The sequence below is a fragment of the Corapipo altera genome, unplaced genomic scaffold (genome assembly GCF_003945725.1).
Source record: "Corapipo altera isolate COAL_440 unplaced genomic scaffold, ASM394572v1 59, whole genome shotgun sequence".
Classification (NCBI taxonomy): Eukaryota; Metazoa; Chordata; class Aves; order Passeriformes; family Pipridae; genus Corapipo; species Corapipo altera.
The window spans coordinates 3,899,944-3,918,848 of record NW_020884917.1 but is presented as its reverse complement, the minus strand read 5'-3'; the positions used below and the strand labels follow the sequence as shown (position 1 = coordinate 3,918,848).

At 38.3% G+C, this 18,905-nt stretch overlaps 1 protein-coding gene across 11 annotated transcripts in view; it reads left to right on the top strand.

Annotated features, from left to right (window-relative positions):
• Positions 1 to 18,905, top strand: part of HECW1 (HECT, C2 and WW domain containing E3 ubiquitin protein ligase 1) — a 256,737-nt gene that overhangs the window by 151,783 nt on the left and 86,049 nt on the right. For 8 of the 11 annotated variants that reach the window (XR_003529753.1, XM_027655947.1, XM_027655946.1 and 5 more), the window contains 2 exons: positions 4,066 to 4,144; positions 13,225 to 13,394. Coding sequence is in view for 10 of the 11 variants with exons in the window: in XM_027655947.1 (XP_027511748.1) it covers positions 4,066 to 4,144; positions 13,225 to 13,394 (249 nt within the window). In the remaining variant the exon portion in view is untranslated. The remainder of the gene's footprint in view (positions 1 to 4,065; positions 4,145 to 13,224; positions 13,395 to 18,905) is intronic. The other 3 variants (XM_027655945.1, XM_027655942.1, XM_027655938.1) reach the window with 1 other exon arrangement.

Sequence of the window (18,905 nt, the reverse complement as noted above, 5' to 3'; positions counted from 1 at the left end):
CTAGAGCAACAGGGAGGCTGAATAGGGGCACCCTAAGTGTGCCCTGTAAGCCACTTTATTTGCATGACCAAGATAGTTGTCTTTGTTACTCTTCCATATATTTAGGTAGACTAGTGAAGAGAAAGGTATTTTAGGAGATACTTTTAATTAGTTGTGAGAGTCTGTGTTTCTGGGCCTCTGCTCAGAGGCCTCACAAATTTTTAGTGATGTACTTGGAATTTTGTCACAGCAAGAGCTGATGGATTGTAATGCTCTGGGATTTCTCAAGATTTTTTTAATTCTTTTTCCATAACACATACCATGGCTAAAGAGGGAGCGAGTCTCAAGGGCTCCGTTTGCTAATGTGAAGTCTGCCTCCTTTCTCATTGAGGGTCATGTAACTTCCTTCTAGCATTTGCAGGAACTACTCACAAGGAAAAGTGATACTAGGACAATACTATTATTTTTAGCTTTCACTCATCTCCTATCTTCTTTCTTCTCTGTGCTGTAAAAATGAAAAGCACTACCAAACCTGGACATTTTCCTGAGCTTAGCAAGTCCCAGGAGACTTGGATCTGGCCTCAAATACCTCCCCATGTTTCACAGATAGCCATCACAGGCCATGGCAGTCATCTTTTGCAATTCTTCAGAGGCTAGGAAACTCTGTAGCAGAAAAGATGATGATTTTACAGCATATGTTTATTGCAGGATATTTTGAAGAAGTACTGATAACCCTCTAACTGTCTGAATATATATGCTCCCATCAGTGGCAATGATACTGGCTCCAGTTATATTCAAGGAAAGAAAAAGGTTTGAATCCAGTTCAGGAAGCCTTTGGTTTTCTGAGAGATTCACCTAGGCTTGAAGTTGCAGCTCATGTCCCATCCCTTCATGTCTAGATATAAAAGAGCATGTAGTAAAATCATATTCATTCTGTTTTGTATCAGCAGGACTTGTAAAATAATTAGTTTGGCTGCACAACTAAAAATATTAAACTAATTCAGACTGAGCTCTCACTTCAAGGGCATAAAAGAGCAGAAAAGTTATTGAGTAAAAATCACATTTGTTCCTTTTCATGTGAAGGACTTCAAGTCCATAGAATGTCAAGTGACAAGATGAATGTTGTCTTTCTGTCAACTAACTATATTTTAAGTGGCAGTTGAGAAGATAGAGGGATTTTTACCTCCTGATGACTAAATTCAAGGTTTACTTATACTGACAAAACTCTCAATGTAATTATATTGTAGCCACTAAAATCAGTCTGGATTTCTTTAATGATAAATGGCAAGCAGGAACAGTATGACCTGTGCATGTTCCCATCTCAGGCCTCAAGATACTATGAAACACGGTTGGTGTTGTGGCTGGTGAGCATTGGTGACTACTGACCCTCTTTTCCCCTGCCCTGCATCAGGTGCAGCCTTGTCCTCGCTACTGGGGACAATCTGGTATTGCATTAGAAAACAGTGAATCTGAACTGCGGCAATTAGATCTTTTCATTTTCAGAAAAGCAGATTTAATGTTGGGAGATTTTTCTCCCTTCCTCCACTGATGTTCCTTCTGACTTCTTGAAATGCCAATAATTAAAGTATAATCAGTTTCATGGCCTTCCTATTATTCTTCCCTGAGTACATCCATGTTTAATTCCTCCATTCTTCGAGAGAGGATGTCTACCTGCTCTTGAGCGTTCTCTGGCATTTTCCCTGCCGTGCCTGAGGACCTGTATTGTGGGTGAGAAGTTGCAGTGCATGTGTGAGAAGAGTGGCAGACCAGTGCCTTCAGACTGCTGGAGGGTCAGGAACACAGATTTGTCATGGTAGAGCTACACACGAGGCACTTGACTCAACTGTTTTTAATGGTGCACCCCAGGTCTCAACCCAAAGATAAGTGTGTCTCTCCTTCAACCTTTCTGCCATGCTTTCTCTTTCTCATCTGCTGGACAGGAAGAAAAGTGAAAAAGCTTCAAAAAAGTGTGAGTGTTTCATATTGCTAAGGTTAAGTGCTAGACATTATCAAAATGACTGGCTTTTGGATGTAGTGTTGCACCTCAGACTACACTGGGGTCAGCTACTGAGTAAATAACTCATTTATGCAGCAGGGCTGGCTTTTTGTCCCCATGATTGCACAGTGAGCACTTGACAGGATGCTGTGGGGTACACCTGTTTCACAGAAGGGATGGATCATCCAGAAGCAAATAAATTTATGTTGGTTTTCTTTTACTTATGAGACTGGATGTCTTTATTACTTCCCTTGTATAATGCCAAGCTTCACCAGTGCAGGTTTGGCCATGCTAGTGATGCTTTGCCCATATCAGAATTCGCAACAATATTATGACTGCCTTGATGTAATTTCACTAATGCAGGTATGGCCCCAAAAGGGTCGTTTGATAGTGACATATTTTTAAGTTTTGAACAGGCTAGTGTTTGCAGGACCCCATCAGATCCACCCCAATTTGTTCAGACTGCTAAACTATTCATACTGCCATGATGTATGACATACATGGCAGATCTAAAAAGAAACCCAGAGTAATACTGAAGAACTGAAAAAAAGCACATGCTTTGCAAATGTGCACATGTCTATGTTGGTTGGCCTGGTTACTGTCCTGGACAAAATCATGGAAGGACCATAATAGTAAGCATTAAAAGAGAGTGTGTAATAAATGTCAGCTAGCGACATAGTATGAAAAATACACAGTGATAAGGAAATGTCTGTTTCTTGGTGGGATCACAATTTTGGCTGCTAAAGGTTACCGAGTTCTTGTCATAAATTCTAGCAATCGCATATATTCTGATTTAAATGTGTCTCTATCCAGAAATCAGTTAGTGGCTTCAATAAGTATATTGAAACCTACTCAGCTGAGAAGACAGAAAGTACAATTGCAACTAATTAGCTGTGATCCAGTAGGGATGTTTATACTGGAATTTAGTCATAGTCTCACTCTACTCAGTACCTTTTATCTCATTTAGATAGTCTGGAAGAAACAAAATGGTTATGACAAAAAGTCAAGTCTAACAGAGCCCATTATTTTATCATGATGTCTAAATTCAACCTGTATGTTTTTGATCTAGGCTTCATTTGTGTCTTAACCTGACAGTTGTGTTGTTTAATCCCTGCTAGCTGGGCTGCAGTGCCCCCTTGCATTGCACTCTCTGGGGGCAGAGACCAGCTTGCTTTCTAAGTTAAGCTTGACTACACAATATTTAATATACTGAGCAATGAGTCACAGCTGAGTGGGACTTCAGTTACTGTTTCCTGGCAGAAATTGGAACTTCACTGCATAAATGCTGTTTTTCTTTTTTGGCTGACAGCTGAATGGCAAGAGTGGCGAGGAGCTGCTGCTTCCTGGGGGCAGAGCAGCATTTGGTTTGACTCCAGAGTCAATGGGAGGCAGTACTAGTAGCACCACCTCCCTGCTGGATTCAGAGCCTGACACCCGATGGCATCTCCTCTGCCCTGTTCAGGGGCTCAGCAGTGAAAACTGCTGATGGTGTGTTTCTGCTGATGCCCCAGACACTGGCTCAAAGGCATTCTTGCTTCCCAGTTCTGATCACAGCCAGAAGGCAGCTTGGTTCCTAATTTGCACAACAGCAGCTCACCAATAAACTTGCTGAACCAAAGACTGACATTAAAACCTAAACTGTGGATTACAAATGGTCATCTATGGATTTTTAATTTCTTTTCTTTTGCCAGATCATCCTCAATGCTCGTTGTTATCATAATTCACAGCTGGTTGTTGTGCAGGGTATTAATAATCTCTCAGAAGTCATTCTCACATGTATGCAATTAGCTTTCTGGAACAAGATTTTCTACACAAGGAATAAGATGTTATAAAGATGGAAGTTGTTTTAAGAGATGATAGCTACATCCCCATCCTTATGTCCTGATTAATAAGTAGTTCCTTTTTGGGTGATGAACTGCTATGTTCAAATTACATAGTATTTTTTCATCGTAAACATAAACATTGTTTTGATCCCTGGTCCTTAATTGATTCTTAGTTGTAAAACTAAGATTCTGCAAAAAGACAGTAGGCAATTTCTATGTTCGAGAGTTGTTGGAGACTACTCTTTCTCACCATTATTTGTCTTCCAGCAGATTTTTAAAAGCATCACCAATGAAGACTCAATCCAGGGACAAGGAAGTCGGAGACTGATAAGTTTTTCATTGTCAGGTAAGTCACTGCTGATGAGAAAGTTTTAAGCCCAAAGAGTTGGGGACTGGAGTTTCTAGAACCTTTCATGTGCATGTTTCTAAAACCTTCCATGTGTGGTAGTTATATATATGTATATATTTATGTATGGTTTTTTGCCTGTTGCTCTAGAAGTGATGCTGAGGCAGAGAATTAATATCTATGATTACTGCCACACTCTCTTCTATCAATGAGAGTTATGTGCTGAAGTGTCTTGTTCAAGTAGATTTTTGGGGCCAGATTAGGTTTTCTGTTCGCAATTAAATATGTAGGTCAGGGAAAGCGAGATCAAAGGCATATGCTTTACTTAGAGAGCACAATGTGATTTGTGGTAGTATTTTGTTTCTTGGAGAGCACGTTCCACAGTCATGGTCTGGACCAGAGGCAGATCTATGTGCACAAGCTTGTCTGTGTTGCTCAACAGCGACTCTCTGACTTCTTGAGCCAGAACACTTCTTGCACTCCTCTGCACTTCTTGAAGAATGCTCAGCCTCATTACTTGGCGTGTCACTGCAGGTTTTAAAGGCTTGATATGGTTCCATGAAACATCTATGAACCATTTGATCTGGCTTTGGTAAAAACAGTCTGCAAATCACATCTGTAGAGAAAAATCAGTTTGTCAAAAGAGAGTAGTTGTGAGCAAGGTTCTCATTTTGGAGTTTTATGCTTGCTACTTGGTTTCTGTATTTGTTTAGCTCCTGGAAGACAAAGATGCTTATCTTGACTTGAAAGTTCTTTGAGGAAGTAGTACAGAGTAAAAAGAGTTACCCTAGATCAAAAGTTTTACAGGCATAGGCCTTTCTGTATAAAGTCCTACACTTAGACAAGTATCTGATTATATGATTAGTTTTGGCCATATGATTTGTTTCAAGATTCCCTCTACTAAGCACACAAGTCAGTGCTCTCCCAAATTAGATATCCAGTGTGGTTCTTGAGAGGCTTTATATGATACAGTTAGACTGGTATTAAGTGGGGCTGTTTTAACACATCACTTATTTTTGTAAGTTGGACACTGGGCATCCACCCATCAGTTGATAAAACCATGAGCTTAGCTCAAGAGTAATAGAGTTAATATTTTTTAATGTTCTTTAATAATCTTATACAGAAAATGTGGCCCAGAACTAGTTACAGTTTTTCATTCTCTCAGATTCTTTGGCCTAGTAGACCAAGAGGTGTCAAGAGTAGTAATTTGTGAGACTGATAAATAATGTGGTCTCAGTTGGCCCTTTTATAAACTAGAGTATCTAATTTACAGCTTGATGCAAAGTATATAAAGACCATACCTTGTAATATATTTGGGATATCTTATTCTCATGGTTTACAAGCAATTAATCTACATTTATATCACATCCATATTAACAGCATCCTCACAGCCAGGTATTTGAAAGGCTTTGATAAAGTAATTGGACAATTATTTTATCAAAAATCTGTGGTATCAAAATAGTTCCATTTCAGTCTTTCTGAAATTAACAGATTAACATATCACAAGGATTTATTTATTACCTTCTCACTTAGTCAATACCACAACAACAAAATGTTGTCTCTCTCAAAGCAAAATTGTTGCTATTCCTTTTCAATATCTATATTTTGGTATATTGTCATCTTCAGTATCATTACTTAAAAGTTATGTTTCCAAATTATGGTTGATTTAGTGGCAATTAAAAAGAAAAAAGTGTCAAACCATTAGTGTGACTGGGAACCATTGCATTAAGCGCTGCACCAGCACAAAGCCACCCTACCCTAAGCAGTCTGTCATCTAAAGAATGCAAGAAGAGCTATGTCTTCTACCATATCACTTTTTAAAGGAAAAATTATTAGAATGGGAGAGAAAAATGTTGAAGTAGGCCAAATTCCATGAAATGCTGAACAACATCAGTGCATTTCAGCTGACTTGTATTGCTAGCTGTACTGCTGAGGCTCCAGTCAGACCCTGTGTGGAAATGAACTGTGCAGAAACAGGTTATTTTCTAAAAACCTGGTGACAAAGTGCTTTCTTCTTTCTGAAAGTCCTTCTTTATAGAGTATTTGGTTGGACAGAATCCAACTGGTTTCATGGGAGATTTTGCTTGAGAAAAGATTTCTGGATTGAATAAAAATGTCAAACAATGATACAGGTGTAAAACAATCCTTTAAGGCACAAGAAGATTCTTGAGAATGGAAATAGCAGAGAGTTCACATTATGTCACTAGGAGGGATTTTTCCTTCATGTTTTCTGTGTTGGAGACTGGAAGTTGGTCCTGTGAAGGGTTAGTTCAGATCAATATATTCACTAACAAGACTGATCTCAAAGAAGGTAGTTTCCTGTGATTAAGCCTCTTAATAGTTTTTATTATGACAGTATTATTATAGCTTTCATTATTTAAAATACCAAGAGAAATATTTTAAGCCTAATTTAACTAGATTTAAAAAATTCTTTAAGGAAAGCTATGCAGTCCATTTTGCATTTATTTTCTGAAATGCCTTTTCTGCTGTTACCAGTGAATGTCACACTTCTGATAAGGTACCTGAAAGTGTCAGAGCTCCCTTGCATGAAGTATGGAAAGAAGATATGTGCTAAGCTTCCTGAGATGTACCAGCTACTTCACTGAAGGTTCATGGTTCAGCAGTATAACAAATTTGCTGAAAGCCCTTAAAAGCAGTCTTGTTGGCTGGTATATTTAGAAAGGGTATCATGAGGTTTGCATGATATGCCTCCTAGCTCTATGTTGCATGAAATAAGTTTTTCAGGCTTTAATATTTCACATATCTCATGTATTTGCACACTTTATTTATAAGTGTTCTTGTAGAACAAATGACCAGAAGATTTGAATATTCCACAAACATTCAGGCATTTATCCTCTTCACACCACTCTGAGAATGTTGTTATTTTTGTGTGTCTTTCAGACCAGGTATTCGGGTAGTATCAGTTGTCAGTTTAAAGAAGTCAGAGTGTAAATCAGAACTGAAAATAGTATAAGGTCCACTAAGGGTCATTATGACAGTAGTTGTTGCCATGAAATGCTTGTTCAGAATGCAGATATATCTTCCAACAATTTTTTGAAATCCTAGTAACTGATTTTATAACAGGAGTTCTAGCCACTAAATTTTGTTTAATACTGTTATAAACCTACTGCCTCTTCTGCCCTCCCCAACTCAAGCCAAGTCACTCAGATGTATTCTTTATAAACCCGAGGTACTAATCCCTTGACTTTTTCTTACCTATTGGATCTTGTGTGAAGGTGAAGGTGACTTTCTACCATTTCCAGTACATCTGTGCCTGCAAAGTAGTGCCATACTCCAGACTAAGTTTGAAAGGCCTCAAAAGGCTTTGAATTCAACTATTTTATTATCCTGTTTAACATAGGCCACCTTACTCCATGGTATGGAGCTTTGTGTGAGTTTGGCTCAGATATATCTTACAGACAGGCTGTAGTCTGGGTCTGAGGATACTGGGAGATGGTACTTTGTTCCAGTGGTTAACCTCTTGCAGTGATAAAAACTCCCACTTGCTGTGATAAGCTGTTCACTTTAGCTGTTCAGGCTTTTTCTGTTTTCCTTCTTGATGAAGACAATTTAAAAGGTAGCCTGTCTTTCAGCCATTTTTGAATAATTAATTTCTCTATTCCTTTTCATTTATTAATAGACCTATTTTCTTCCTAATACCTCTGCTGCCCTTTCCTTTCCTTGCCCAAATGACAGTCCTTCCATTTTTGTTTGTAACAGCTAGAAGAAAATATTTTCTCCTTTTTTCCACTGTCTTTAATATTTTGCCTCTGGTTTATCTGATCCACTTAGTCGTCTTTCTTTAAATCTCAGATCATTAAACACCTCCTTGTGCAACTACACCTGCCTTTTTTTTTCTTACATCCTGTTTTAAAAGGAAAGTGAAATCTGTCTATAGATCTGTAGATTTCTGAGAGCAGGAAGAAGCACTTTAATTATCTGATTTAACTTGCAGAATCTCATTCAGTAGCTGATCAAGTCAGTCATCTATTGTAGTTTATGTAGTATATTTCTCAATTCCTCTGCCTTAGTTTGCAGTGTTGGATTTTAAGACTTCCTATCATTGCACATTACTGTTTGTTTTCTAAAATTCCTTAATATTTGCTTCTTGAAATCTGATACCAGATGCAATACTTCTGTGAATCCATGCTCATTTTTCTTATAGTAAATTTTAATATCATATACTGCTGCATGAATCAACTTGGCATTTCAATAAATGCAATATTGATGTGTTCTTACAACTGAAAGGTTGTTACACTGATAGTAGCTAAAATAGTTTCTCTTGCTTTAAAAGCACATGGCTGAGAGGCAGTATCTATGTGCCTCCTGTTGAATCTTGAGCAAGTAGAGTTTTGTTGTTCCTTCTTTTGAAGACACGAATATGTCTTGGATAGCTCAGGCCACTAGATGAACTGCTACCCTCTAATACAGAGTCCAAGCTCTGCAAAAGAAACACTCTACAAAAGAAACACTGACATATCAGCACCCTGGCAGTTACCTTCCCTCACTGGTAGTCAATCCAGATACCAGTCCTGTTCAAGTTCATTTTTTCAGTGTCAGAACCCAAGCTGACAGCTCTTTGGGAATTTACAAAGGAAATCTGAAGGGAAATGTTGGAGCTGTCCACCGACATCCTAATTAGCAACTCTCTTGTGGTGATAGATTATGAAGATGGTTTACTCTGCTTTGATACGTGAACTATCAGGATCTCAGTAAAATGACAATATTTTTGTTTTCTGCCATTAATGAGGAGATCACAGAGAGAATAAATTCCATTTTGGTGTTCATCAAGCTAGATCATAATCTAAATTGAATGTGGTCATTCCAGTGACACTTGGTTCTTTCCAGTGTCCTGTTAACTCCATTAGTGCTGTTTTTAGATATGTTCTGGACAAGTTTGGCCTAACTGAAGATGTCTTCATTTGCTCAAGGGGTCGGGTGACTCATGAGGAATAAGTCTTATTTCCTGGTCCTGAGATTATGAGGCTAGTATGCTAAATAAGAAAAATGTGAATTTGGTGAGTTGACTATAGAATCTGTAGGGCATAATAGCCTCTGCTGCAAGTGTCAGTATAGATAGCTGCAAGGCATCAGTTGTCATCAGTTGGATGGTGCTTGGAATCACAAAGGACATTCAGGACTTGGCATTTGTTGGAAGGAATTTGCCAACTGTTTTAGAATATCAATATGAGTTTCTCAAAACTAATAGCTTTGCTATTTACTAGTCTTTGATCCTTTTGCTGGTTTGTGGACTCTGGCTTTTTTACTTCAATGAAGTAAAATATGCACCATCAAGAGACTAGAGGGACTTGGTCTTCTTGAGACACACTTATAAATTGCACAGAGTAGCCTTGTGTATTATTTCTAGGAAAGTTCTTCCACAGCTATTGGCAAAGTCTTCTCATCCCTTGGGGAGAACAGCTTCCAGCTTCCTTCACTTACTTCTGACATATTGATGACCAGACTAAATGTAATGAATTTAGCAAACAGACTGCTCCAGGGTCTGGTTCTCTCTCTGGTTCTCCATCCTTTTCTGTTATGCCCCTATGTGGAGTTTGGGTCTGGATAAGTACCTTGCTATGTCTGCAGGTATGTATATATATACAGTTGTTACAGTAGTTTTACTGATCATTACTTTCAGGGAATCTCTGTGCTGAGCATGACAAAATGTGACTCACAAGCCTATATCATACTTTGTCCCTGACCTTTTGAAAGCTTAATCACTTGTGTTGAGGCAAAATCAAACATGGTAAAACACAGATGTGCTCTAGCTGTATTTGTTGGAATTGACATCCCCATCTGGTTCCAGTAAATACATACTAGTTTCCAGTTTGCCACAAAAATAGACTGTCCATCACTATCCAGTCACCAAGGTTTGTGATGCTGCAGGGCAAATAGATTTGCCATATGATCCTTTACAAGGCAGACAGGAAAGTCTGTGGCCCACCTTAGGAACAGAGAGGACATGCATGCATGTGACCTAGCATAAAGCTTCCTTAGGTCTCATCCAGACACCTGAACATCAGCATATATGGAAGGAAAGCTCTGAAGTTGGAAAAATTCATAATTCACTTGGAGAAAGCTGCAGGCAGCAGTTAGTATAAACCACTTTTCCACAATGAAGTGAGCCTAGCTGTACTGGGTGCACGTACTTGCAATTACTGCCAGTCTGTGATTGTTCTGTCTCTACCTGGATTCCTTCCTTCTGTCATCTTTCATGAGAGATGGCCTGACATTATTACATTGTTAGATGTATATAACCTCTTTCACACTGAAGTGTGATTTATGACTAAACAGGAAACTGACATATGGTATATTGATAACTTTTTTTTTTTTAAGTGACTGGATGAAAATACCCCTTTGCAACAAATAGATGAGTTATCTTGGTAACATTTCCTCATATGCCTCCAAGAAATACACTGTAGAACTAAAGTGTACAGCAGGGCATATCTGTGGAATTCGTTGGTTTCGCCAAAGAATTAAATTCAGTTAGCCTCAGACCATCACTCAAATGTCTTTAGAACCTTTTTTCTGAACATGATAAAGAGAAATATTTGCATTTGGGAAAGCAGAATAGCTGGGATTCTTCTGTTGGGATGTTACACAGCAGTGGTAAGAGAGTATCTGAGCCTTTGGTTACGAGTTCCAGCAGATAGTTACAGCACCTAAAGATAGGTTTTGCTTCAAATTAAATGGACTTCTGGTTAACTGCAGATATCCATGTAACTTTATTCAGAGCTGTTGCATTTTTGATGCTCCATTTTTCATAATGATGAGAATTTGTGGTGAGATATAAGTGGGATATTTGTCCTTGAGAAAGCCATTTCTGCTACCCTATGCATATTTTGGACATTAAAAATTGAAGTTTCTAACTGACTTTTTAACAAATTTTGTTCTGTTATGCAATTTAAGCAAGGAAATGACACAAATAAAATTGTCTGCTCTGTGCTTAGCTAAATTATATTTTCTTCCTCATCCGAATACAAAAATGAGACTAGGAGTACTTTCATTTTCATGACTGTACTTAATTACCATAACTGGAAAGAGGATGGTAGGTCATAATAATGTGTATTTTCTTTATGATACATAATATATAAAAATACATAATTGAGTGCTAGGTATTTTCTGTCTATCAATAGACCATTTCTTTACTCAGTGGTATGGTCTCTATTTGAAGGAAAGAAAATCAGAAGCATATACAGCAATAAATATTTCAGTTTCAGAATCTTTTGAGGAAACATCAGAGAGAAAGAAAATAAGATCCCAGAGGTTTTTCTCTCCTCTCATGTGTTAGCAGCCTGGTGCTAATACACTGCCAGGCCTTGGCATTCATAGTGCTTTTGCAATCTCGGTTTCTATTTCTTGAATGCATTTCTAACAGTACAAACTTCCAAAGCCAAAGAGTTTGCCATATAGGATTTCAGCTGGTACATGCTGGTTACACAGAGATTGTTCACTCAGGAAAAAAAAAAAAAAAAAGAAAATTGATGTTTATCAGTTTGAAGCAGATAATTTTCTTTGTGCTACAGCATTGCTGGGACCATGGCAGCACATACTGTCAACAAAGTATTTTCAAATAAGCTCTTAGTAGTGATATCCTTTATTTTATTTTTGTTAACTGTTAGAGAATGCCTCAAGAATGAGATTCTTAAAATACAATCTGTTGCAGGACCATCTGTCCAACAGCTTTTGAATATCTGCAGCATGAGTTGTGTGCTGGAATAGATGATTAAACCCAACAGAAAGAAAAGCAGTTTTTTTGAACTTGCACATTTTATTGTGTTGGCTATTACCATATGTTAAGGAAGCAAAATACAACTGGATGAAACATATCTCTGTGTTTGATGTAACCATTTTCTGGAAAAAGTACTGATGGTGTGCAATGTGTATGATTTTCAGATTCATCCAAAATATCTGCCTGGAGGGTTTTACATGTTCTCCCACAACCTACCAGAATAATTGCATTTTGTATCAGAAGAGAATTAAAAGACTGTGAAAATTAATGTTTTCAAAATCTGCCTAAAAGAAAAAATATGTGTTTAAATTGAATGTTTAGGTATGCATCTAAGTAGTTTTGGAAACTATCTTGTGTAATGCTTTTTTATCTCTTCAATACAGCAAGAGAAAGTAGGCAGAATGTAGTACAGTGCTTGTAGCCCTATGTGAAATAAAGCTTTAAACAGAAGAGAATCTCCGTGCACAGAGTGGTGGAAAATAAATTAGTTACTGAACTCACTAATAGGAATAAGTGCTCATATACTCTGAAGAAAGCTTAAAAATGCCTCTAGAAAAAGAAAAGGCCGGAGGGTTTAGTTTGTGTCTGTTGAGCCAAAATTAATGATATACCAGCAGATTGGATTGCATTTCATTGGCTTCACAGGGACAAACTATAATGGGCTTTGTGTCTTCCTTCAGAATATTATGAGTAAATTTTCAATAAGTGCCTGGAGACTTTTTGTCTACGTGACACATATTATGCTCCCTGGGAGTTCTGCAGCTATGAAGCACTGCTTAAAATTTGGTCATTAGAGACAAGAGCCTTTCTAAGTTACCACAGGTCAAGTTTAACCCATGCAGGGAAGAAAATGCTTTAAAGGGAAAGAATTTAAATTGACTTTTCACGTAGAAAAAAAGTGGTGTAAAAACTAAGATTTGTACACAGGTAAAATTGATACCTAGGAGAAGTGACATACATTGGGTACCAAATGCCATTACTGTGGTTAAATGACTGGATCTCTCTTTTAGAGTACTCCTTCCACTAGAGTCAGGCTGAGCAAGTGCTTGGCTTATTAGAAAAATTAGCAAATCACTTAAAGCTGCATAAATATTGAATTTGAAGCCAAATCAATCTGCACAATTAGGTTGCAAATTTGCAGTTTCATTATATAATGATTTGTAAATCCTAAACCACAGTATCATTATGGTTTGGTGTTACATTGCCTCACAATAGACACAGGGAGTTTTTTTCACATTCATGCCATATTATTTGGGTTCCTTACTGGATTCCCATATACTGTTCCTACCATCCCAAAGAGACACCTGGAATGTGAAAAATAATCAGGTTATTTACCTTTTTTCAGATTTCCAGGCCTTTGGTCTGAAGAAAGGAATGTTCTTTAATCCAGATCCTTATCTGAAGATTTCCATCCAGCCTGGAAAACATAGCATCTTCCCAGCACTTCCTCATCATGGACAGGAGAAAAGATCTAAGATCATGTGTAATACTGTCAACCCAATCTGGCAAGGAGAGGTAAGCAGTTTGAGCATTGAGCTGAGACTTTTCTTAAAACATGGGCATTGCTCTAGCACTATCCCTCTTTTTTCTTCTTCTTCTTTTTAATTCCTTTCTTGGTTAAATAGTTGTTGACCTAACTGTGCTTGATGTATTTCATGACTTCTTGTCTTGGTACAAAAGGCTTAATTAGCTACAAAGATGAATGATGCATTAAAACTTTCAGTATGGGTTGTACTTCATGGATGTAATTTATGAAGTTGTTAATTATTGAAGGCAGACATGAAACAGAATTGAAAAATAAACTTGCATGGTGTGAAAGGCTGCTGAGTTCTCGTAGTGTTCATACACAGAGAGGATACATTATATAAAGCAGAACAAGTACAGCATGCAAATAAAGAGAAGCTGTGTGATTGAAAAGCATCAGTAGCAATATAAATTAAAGGCAACTTTGGCACATTTGCCCATCACCTTGAAGAAAGTCTCTAGTCTGCTTCTTGTTGTTGGAAGGACTTGTAGGTAATAATGAGATCTGAGAGTTCAATTGCTGCCTGCTGTTTTTAAATTACATGCGAAATGGCGACAGGCAGCAAAGAATAAGGAATCTCTTTGGAATTAAAGGAACCTGACATAACGGGTGTGATATACCAGCATGCTCTGTCAGACCCATATCTCCACTGCAGGAAAGAGTAAAAGGAAATAAATAGACTACATAGATTTATTCAAATTAAAATGCAAATTGGAAAGTAGTTCAGGGATAGTTAGGTCAAACTGTATGGACTTGGAACTGTGAGTGGGGGAAAAAAGCAGCAGAAATGTTACTGAATGCTCCTACCTAGATACACATCAGGTTATGCAACAGGTGGGGGAGGTTATATGATGGGGGGGGGGTAACTTTGAAACTAGTAAGAGAAAAATGCCTTTTAATATGACTTAATTGAAGACACTGTCATGAGGCATCCACCAAGCCATAACTTCTCTGTTGAGCCAAGCATCAGGTGTATCTGGTTGAGAGGTCCCAGGTCAAGCTGAGGAGCTGGAACTGACATAGAGGATCAGGCAGCTGGCAGAGAACTTTCAGTGAAGTGCATAAGACGCAGACCTAGAGGTGGACAGGTATGAAGGGGAAACTTGCTATGTGAGTGTGTGTCATGCTCAGTATATAAGAACATGACCCTGATAAAATGTCACTGGTGTCTTCTCCTCAAGCCGTGCCAAATGGCTGAGTTTGTGGGCTGTCATTTCTTTTCCAAGTGGAATTTGGCAGCGAGAAAAGGAGAAACAATGAAATGGCCTAATTATGGTCATCAGAAAGCAAAAGAGCACAGCTGGCTTCCAGCTTTGCTGTTCAGCGACCTGGTTCTCTTGATCACATGCAAGCACACTGCTTCTCCCTTTCTGCTGTTAGCCTGTTAGTGGCAAAGGAGTATAAAAGAGTCAAGCCATCATTCAGCATGTTCTCCTGCTACCTTCTCTTCAGTTGATATTGAGATGTTCAGCTGTGTGCATTTGTGTTGCAGTCTGTGCACATCAGCCCATCTGAACTCTTTCCTTTGTTATTGAAAACCCACGCTGGTTTCCACTGCACAGGAGACTATAGTCTTTATTTTCTGCAACTTTGTCCCTTCATGGGACAAGGGGATAAGGAAGACTGAAAGCTGTTGCTGAAACGTGGTGGCAGCCATTCTTCTGTCCACCCTTTTTACTGATAGATGTGAATATATGAAGCAAAAAAATATTGAGGACTCGTAGCCATTTCATTAAAAGTATCAGTCACTAATTGTTTTCACAAAAACATATTTTAGGCACTATATTATTTCAGAAGGGTCATTCTTTCCTTAGGTACTGTCACTCTGTGTGAATAGAAGGCAGATGGGATTTTTTGGTTGGTTTTTTCTGTTGAATGACCTATCTGATTCATTTTGGATGCTGAACTTGAAAAAATCTGGAATAGGGAAATAAAATTATGGAAATAGCTGCAGAATAGGATCTTTACATATGTTCTTGATTACACTTGAGCAAATTCAGAAGTGAAATAGTAAACTCAGTTTTGTAGGGATTCAGGACCAAAATTCTACAGACTAAAAGATGACTAATTTACTTATATTAATTCATTCTGGTATTCCTCCTCATATACTTCCCAGGTTGTTCTATTTGCATAGTAACCACCTGCATAATAGGAACACTCTGGGAGCACCATTATACCTCAGGCAAATTTTCATCTGTCTCATGTAATATTGATGATCATTTCACAGGCAGTTCAAATGTTGTTCAGCACAAGTTATCCTGACTTAAAGCTATTCTTCCATTGCTCTGATTTGCAGTACTTTGTGCAAGACGACAGAAGGAAATGGAAATTTCTTATTAGATGAGGAGTAGCTTGTGACAATTTGACATTTGCAGGAGGGCTCTCTGTAGAGGTGAAAGAACCCTCACGCTGAGAATTGTTCACTGAGACAGGTTAAAGCCCAGATGGTATCTTCTGATGATAGAGAGGCATCATTTTGTGATGTGTCTGTATGTTTTCACATGCTCTTCAGAAACATCTGTACTATTAAATAAGTGAGTGCCTGAAAACCACATGCTTGACTTTAAACCTCTAGATTAAGCAGACACTGTGCTGACAGTCCAGATTGTTGCAAGAGCGTAGAGGGTGAGTTGTCCTATCATGCTGATTGGAGGTAAAATGCAAAGAAAATCTCAGAAGTAAGTCCCACTTCCCAAATATTCTGCACAGCTAGTAGAGCTGAGAAGGGTGAATGTTGATCATAGCTCTTCTAATATTGATATTAGAAAAATAAGGACACTATTCCCATACTGTTTCACACTGAGACAATGTATCTGTTGTCACATTGTTCAGAAAAAGTCCTTTAAGAAGATTTAATTTGTCAGAAAGCAGTAAAGTGATAGACAGTTCAGACAAGCAATACAGATCATTTTGGATCATAAGAAACAAAACAAAGTGGTTTCAAAAGTAGTTCACATACCTCCAGCTGGATAGGAAATTCTACTTCAGGCTTCTGTGACTTTCCCTTAGACATATTTAGGTATTTCTTTCTTAGCAATGGCAGCTTGAGCAGACTATTTCCCCAGTTTTCGTTTCATATATTGGTAAGTGGACAGAGACCCTCAAGGACTGGCCAGTGAGATGACTAAAAATTGGCTGATGCAACCATTCAGCATATATAAAGTAGTAGGAAGTGCTAAATGATGCATTGAATTTCAGCTCCACTAATCTAATTCTGGAAGAGTGGATTGCCTTAAAGTGGGAGCCCAGTACTAGGTTAGAAACAATCTAAACTCCCTGCAGCTTCACTCTTTGTTTCTTTGCCTCAGCCTTTACAAACACTGTTATATTATAGCTGAGACAAAATAGTGTTTGAGTTGGCTGCCTTATCACTCTGAAGATAGCCACATTTCCTTGGTGAATGAATTGATGCGTATGAGCAGAAGTGTTCGGTACTCTTTTGCAAGAGCACTTAGCAAATAGTAGGTAATGTGTCAGATCTCATACACAGATTTACAGTATTTTCATCTGTGTAACTCATGCTCTCTGCAACGCAGATAACTCACAACCTTTCAAAAATATTGCACTTGAATAATTCCTCACATAACCTGTCTCTTGAGATTACAAATGCAAAATCAGAAGAAGGAAATACTCAGGGCCTTGAACGCCAGTGGGAGGCAGTCTGGGGAGAGGGCTTCTGCAGTGCAGGCCATTATCAGTGATAGAAGCATTGGGTTTGGATGCTGCCTGCAGGAATGCCAAGATGACATGGAAGCAACTGACTGTCTGAGTACTGATCTGTAATTGCTTTTCTTACAATGCACAGTTATAACTCAGGCACTGATTCTGCGATCCTGAATGCTGGACCGGTGCATGGTAGACCACCCAGTTGTGGGATTGAAAGACACTTTGTCAAAGTAGCCAGATCATGCAATAAGGGGTTTATGTTAGCTCGCTCCTTCTCTAGAGGCTTTATGTCTGCTGATATGATGGGTGCTACCTGATGTAGAATCCTAGAGTCATACAAGCAGGGGACGCTTGAGCAAAGCTGAATCTTTCCAAAACAGAGTTAAGCCATTAAAGATATTTTAATATATTTGAATCAATGGTATGAATTTAAACTAAAGTATGTTATATTTGATCTGATTTTGCTCTAATATTTAGAGCACTAGATGCTAACAGCGCTACCATGGCCTCACAGAATCCTTCAGTCATTTCACTAGAAAACCACAATAAAAGCAACAGAATCATCACATTGATTGAAGTACTTATTATTTATCTTGCATAACCCTTCCTCCTGTTTCTACTGGCAAATACAAAAGAATATGCTGCAGAAACTTGGAGGCCTTTACCCCTAAGCATAAAAGCGGTATACAGGTGAAGTGAAATCCAGATCTGGAATTTAATAGGAGTTTTACCAAAGGCGTCATCGGGACTGAGTAAAGCCTTGTGGGTGGTACCTTCACTGTATAACATTTTTGCACACATGTCCAGGTAAAGTGTAACACATAGTTTAGTAACTGTAAAGTGTAACACACAGAAAAACTGTAGTTTTACCGACACATTTTTTTATTTTCTGTTGATGAATGAAGTGTGAAAGCCCAAGACAACTTCACTTCCTTCAGGAATGAGTTATGGTGTGGAAAATTGTCTAGATTTTTTTCAAGATGTTATCCTTCTAGAGTGCATTTAATTGCAACTTCTGTATCTAGAAGACCATTAGTCTTGCTAGTGTTTATATTGGTTCTTATGAGAGTCCTCAAATATTTTCAGTCTCTGCTGTGCTTATAAATTTAGAGACAATGTGTGAAAAAGAAAAACCCTGACTCTTTAAGCAGGGTTTATCGAGAAGTTTCTTTAAATTTCTTATGTCTTAGGGCTGAAATTTGCCATTAATAAAGTAGGAGACATCCTTTAAGACTCTCCAAACCATCAGAGGGAATTCATGATGAGCCTATTAACTAACAACTCTGAATGTTGTGGAATACATGAAATAGATGGGAAGGACTTTTTTTGTTCCTTGTTTCCAATAGAGAGAAGCAGTAAATCTGAGGAAGAAATCCAGAAAGCCAGTTTGCTGAAGGCCCTGCCCAACCTTGAAGGAGTTCAGTAGAAAGGATTGAATAGACTTTAAAACATCATCATATATTTATGTGCACCCCTTTTACTGTAGGGAAAAATACCCCAACAGCAGTTCCATGCCAGAATATTGGATCTGGCACCCTGCAGTCCCTGCTGTGTTACAGAAGTCTCTCATAGGAGGCATAGGCATGTCCCTGCCCTTGACAGCAATGGAGCCCTGTGCTTGACACTACTGACTGCATTATTTTGTCTTGTCATTGAGGTGCACTGTAGTAAGTTTAAGAAACTGAGATTTTCCATGAGCTTATCCAGATGTTTTTAAAAGTAGTAGTGTGTGGGATAGTAGTAATATGTAGAGAAGGTTTTTGAATGAAGAACAGAATAATACAGATGGAGAGTGGTGTGTGCATTAAGAGTATAATTGTTTCACTGGAGTACTT